At 39.0% G+C, this 4996-nt stretch overlaps 1 protein-coding gene across 1 annotated transcript; it reads right to left on the bottom strand.

Annotated features, from left to right (window-relative positions):
• Positions 1 to 2939: 2939 nt before the first annotated feature.
• LOC129240986 (39S ribosomal protein L37, mitochondrial) lies at positions 2940 to 4756 on the bottom strand. The gene is made up of 5 exons (XM_054877097.1): positions 4453 to 4756; positions 4043 to 4390; positions 3695 to 3975; positions 3462 to 3631; positions 2940 to 3408 (listed from the first exon to the last, which is right to left on the bottom strand). Exons 1-5 carry the CDS (start codon positions 4632 to 4634, stop codon positions 3154 to 3156), a joined length of 1236 nt encoding a protein of 411 aa, XP_054733072.1. The 5' UTR covers positions 4635 to 4756; the 3' UTR covers positions 2940 to 3153.
• Between the last annotated feature and the right edge of the window lie 240 nt (positions 4757 to 4996).

The following is a 4996-nucleotide window of genomic DNA, read 5'->3' as shown; positions in this document are numbered from 1 at the left end:
AGGAACTTTACGAGCTATTCTGCCTGGTAGGTTCATGTATGCCTTTGATAACTTAAAATTACCTCGGCAAGAGTCACAATTAAATGATCAACAAGTTTATTTCTTTTTGCCATCGCGTCGTTCTGAGGATGTTTTTGTCTTAAGGTCAATCACAACAAAATTGTTTGACCATCGAAGATTGATAACAAGCCTCCGCTTTTCAACTGTGCAATGCTGCGCCCGGCCGATTTATGAAAGAAATTCATATTAATTATTAGTTATTAAAAGAACTATCTAATACGCTAACAACAAAGCAGTGATGCCATTTGTAAAAAAGCGATTTTTCAATAATAGATTTAAATTTTTCCAAGCGGCACATGGTATCGATAGACTAAGACGTACCTATTTTAATGACCATATGTGTATTTTATTTTTATTATTCTACTATTAATTTCTTTTACCTTTACATATGCTGCACATTTATACACAGGCGTATTATAATTTTGTTCACGTAACGGTTATAACATCATAAATCCATTGAGATAGATATAGACTTGTACATCTACATATAAGGTTGTCAAAAAAGTCTTGCGGTATTTTTATTGAATTTTCAATTGTTCATAAAATTGGCTATAATAATGCGATTTAAGTCAAATATGCGCCGTTTTGTTCGATGACGAGTTCCCAACGAGATGCCAACTTCATAATGCCCCTCTTATAGAAGCTCGCTTCCCTATTGTCAAAAAACTCGGAGAGCCAATTTTCACAGGACTCTCTTGTGGACAACTTCCGACTACCAAGCTCGTTCGCCATGGACAGAAATAGGTGGTAATCACTTGGTGCGAGATCCGGACTATACGGTGGATGCAAAAGAACCTCCCATCCGAGCTCCCGGAGCTTCTGGCGCGTCACCAAAGATGTGTGTGGCCTGGCGTTGTCCTGATGGAAGACAATTCGGCCTCTGTTGATCAAAGATGGCCTCTTCTGCATGAGTGCTGCATTCAAGCGGTCCAGTTGTTGGCAGTACAGGTCCAAATTGAGCGTTTGGCCATAGGGGAGCAGCTCATAGTGGATGATTCCCTGCCAATCCCACCAAACACACAGAAGAACCTTCCTGGCCGTCAATCCAGGCTTGACCACCGTCTGGGCAGCTTCACCGCTTTTCGACCACGACCGTTTCCGTTCACGTATTCGTAAGTGACCCACTTTTCATCGCCAGTCACCATCCGCTTGAAAAACGGGTCGATTTTGTTGCGATTCAGAAGCGATTCGCATGCATCCATACGGGCAAAAATGTTTTTTTGCGTCAAGTCGTGTGGCAGCCATGCATCGAGCTTCTTTTTGAATCCAAGCTTCTTCAAATGGTTTATAACGGTTTGATGACTCATGCCCAGCTCTTGGCCGATGCTACGGCTGCTACTATACCGGTCTCTTTTGATCAATTCAGCGATTTTATCGCAATTTTCGACGACAGGCCTTCGGGACCGTGACGCATCTTCGATCACCTCTGCACCAGAACGAAAACCTTGAAACCATCGTTGTGCGGGGGAAATGGAAACTGTATCGGGTCCGTAAACCGCACATATTTTATTGGCAGCATGAGATGCATTTTTGCCTTTATCGTAGTAGTACTGTAAAATATGCCGTATTTTCTCTTTATTTTGCTCCATGTTTGCGACGCTATAACTCACGAACGACTAAAAGCAAACAACAATTAATCAAACACGTGTTAGCACGTGAAAAGAGCTTTCCAAAAAGCTCTAGCGTAAACCGATGCGACGAATACAACTAGAACTACGCGCTTGCAAAGACAAGCTTACGGAAATACCGCAAGACTTTTTGGCCAACCTTATATGTATGTATATCAAAATCCATAACTTATGCAAAATTTAACATATTGTGAAGTTGTAAAAAATATACATTTTGACAGCGCTGTCACGTGAAAAAGAGTTTCGGATTTTGTCATCTATCACCGATAGCAAGCAACTCGAATTTCCCTTACGTAAACGTTCTCTGTAACCACGAGCAAAAAGGATGTGCTATGTTCCCACTAAACGTAATTCGCCATTTGCAGGACCAGCTGAAGGAATGTTTAGTTAATTATATCTTTCAGGCTCGTGGGCTTAGGTGGGCAAAACAAAGGAGAATAAAGCAAGGTGTACCGTAGGATGATGTCCTTCACCCTTGCTTTTCAACTTCTACATCTCGAAACCCCTCAACCACCAGAGAGTCTTACTGGTCTCCTATGCTGACAATTGTTCAAAAATGACCTCGGGCAATGACGTCAATAACTTGTGTTCCAAAGTGGATGTTTACCGCTTAACCCTTTCTCACTTTTTTACGGCGACCACTACTCACATAACACCGTTCTACCTCAGGACCCAACCTGTCGAAACAGCATGTTTTCTGGGCCAACCATGACATGAGGAAGACGAAGACGATGGGTGACTACACTGCACTGGCAGTGTGTAGTAAACTGCTACAACAACATCATGGGAGACCGCTATTGGCTGCCGAAGGAGGCCTTAATTAATAAATACAACATTTTCAACTGTTTGATCTCTATCAATGGTAGCTACGTATAACTCATCAGACTACGGTGTACCCTCTACTTATAACAGTACTTCATCCAACCCAGTTTTCTTATTAGCTGGGTTGACTGAGCGTATGTGCATTTCTTCTTGCTGCAAATGGCCGAGGTGTCTCAACCTTCTCCTCCATATAGTCCTATATTCAAGGAGAAGGTGCATGGGAGTCTCCTGGATTGGGTTGCAGAATCGACAAGAATCAGTAGACCATATCCCGATCATGTACAGATGACCACGCAGTCTTCTATGGCCTGTAAGAAACCCCGTGAGGGGAGTTTTTTAAGCCTCTACAAATGCAATTGCCAAATAGAAATATAACTTTTGAATTCCCTAATAATTAAATCATAATTAACGAAAGGCATATCTAAGACATATTTTTCTACACTTTTGCCCCTTTTTTATTAAATTTAGAAAGCAGTCGTCAGCAGATAAATTAGCGTATTATAGTCCTAAAAGCGACTGGTGACTGCTGTCCTTGAAACGATTTTCCTGCTCCAAATTTTTTGTAGGGTATATAATGATCATTTGATTCAAAAGACAGAGTTCCATAGTAGGTTTACACATATTGACATACTCTTGTATATGCTTACGCATTACTATAAAAAGCACAAATATATCGGAAAACATCCTTATTATAACCCTCTAAAGTCGGCTTGCCAGAACCATATTCACATAGCTGAAAAAGGTCTTCGTTGTTCTGGTGAAACCAATAATTTTTGGGTCCTTCCAAATTATCAAGACGTAAGGTATTCAGTTGAAATACGCCGAAGTGGAATGTTCGTCCATCGGTCTGTATACTTTGAACAACAATAGGTCTAGAGATATTTTTGTACGCTAAATCCTGAAAATTAAACGGCATTAGTATAAACATCATCTGTTTTAAAGTAATCTTACCCCATATAGCTGTTTAGCTCGTGCTGCCGCTACAGAAAACGCTTTAAGCAAATTACGACTTTGGAATTGTGATACGTTTATTTGTAAATCATGCATATTTTTAACTTCCTCGTTGTTAAAATTTACAAATATTGTATGTGGATTACAGCCGTTCAGGTTGCCGCCAAATGCTGTGAAAATTATCATTTACATTTAACAAACCTTCTCGAGCAGGAAATCTTTAAATATCTTACGATAAATTGTTTCAGGTATATATACATGCTGCTTTGGCATAGATATTGTATACTTAATAGGATGCAAATCTGGTAGTTCAGAATCATATTTGCCTTTAATTGCATCAAGAGGTCGGCTTGCCGTTATAATCTTTTGTACATTGACATCAAATAGTAATAAGTCATCATTTTTCGGTACAGTTACTTTGAAGTTTGCTTGGCCAAGTAAGCGGCGTTGTGAATTTATATTCCGACCTGCAAATTTCTCGCACTCTGAGAGAAGCTTGTTTATCAATATCGAGCTGAACATTCAATTAGGAAAAGAATTTCGTAAACGAAACATAAAATAAAACAAAACAAAAGACTCACACTCTACGTTTTTGTGGAATGCCGTAATCTCGAGGTAAATTGTATTCAGGTCGTAATGGATTTCTTCTCTTAGGCAGTTTTACTTGATCAGCAGAGAAAAGATGTGAAGCCATAACAGCTTCTTTAACTTTGCGCTCTAACAATCCACTAATTTTAATACCGTCCATGGACTCCCGAATGCACTTTGGTAAACTAGGAATCTCAACAGACTTAGTAAGCAATAGTGCTTGACTCATACCTTCAAGTAATACATTACTATTTCCAAATGTATGACACGGTTTTAAATTCCAATTGGGATGTGTTTCATCATCCCGAAGCGAGGTTTTTCCCCCATTAATTGCTTCCAACCTAAGATTAGTTATAATTTTATTTGAGACAAGCAATATGAAATTATATTATATTTTAAATACTTTTCTTGATTACAATATGCTTCATGTTCTGGTAAATCAACAACATCCTTAACGGAGACTCCAATTTTTTTTAACTCAGCTGCAGCACCAGTATCACGTGGCGTTCTTTTACTTTGTACGATCCAATGTTTCTTGAAAGTCCATCCTAAATGCTGGGCATATAATTTATTAGTTAACCGCATTTTACCTAAACACCAAAACGTATTCTATCAAGATTATTCAATTACTCCAGCTGATTTACATAGAGTTGCTGTATCAGGTATTGAATAATCTAACCACCATAAAGAGACCCTAATAGCACGTTTACATATTACGAGGTTAACGAGGTTATCTTCACTTTTAGGGTTCACTCACTAATTAAGGTCTTAGCCTGGCAGGTATCCATACAAGTAGATTGGCTGCTAACCTCAAGTTATCTGGTGGAGTAACCGAGTTTTATTGGAAAATCTGTAAAAAAAAGTATGGAAAAATGCAACTCTGCTTAGTTCTATTGTGAATGCATCAAAAAATTGTGATGCTGCTAACAATTGGATGAGAAAAGGAT

Source organism: Anastrepha obliqua, chromosome 1 (genome assembly GCF_027943255.1).
Source record: "Anastrepha obliqua isolate idAnaObli1 chromosome 1, idAnaObli1_1.0, whole genome shotgun sequence".
Lineage (NCBI taxonomy): Eukaryota > Metazoa > Arthropoda > Insecta > Diptera > Tephritidae > Anastrepha > Anastrepha obliqua.
The sequence above is the reverse complement of the archived record's forward strand: the minus strand, read 5'-3'. Positions and strand labels throughout refer to the sequence as shown.

Bases quoted from the DNA above. Each gene is read 5' to 3' on its own strand.
- LOC129240986 (XM_054877097.1), bottom strand. From the start codon at position 4,634: ATGCGGTTAACTAATAAATTATATGCCCAGCATTTAGGATGGACTTTC. The intron at 4,391-4,452 runs GTATTTAAAATA...AACTAATCTTAG, and splicing joins GCATATTGTAATCAAGAAAA to GTTGGAAGCAATTAATGGGG. The intron at 3,632-3,694 runs GTAAGATATTTA...TAATTTTCACAG, and splicing joins TATACCTGAAACAATTTATC to CATTTGGCGGCAACCTGAAC.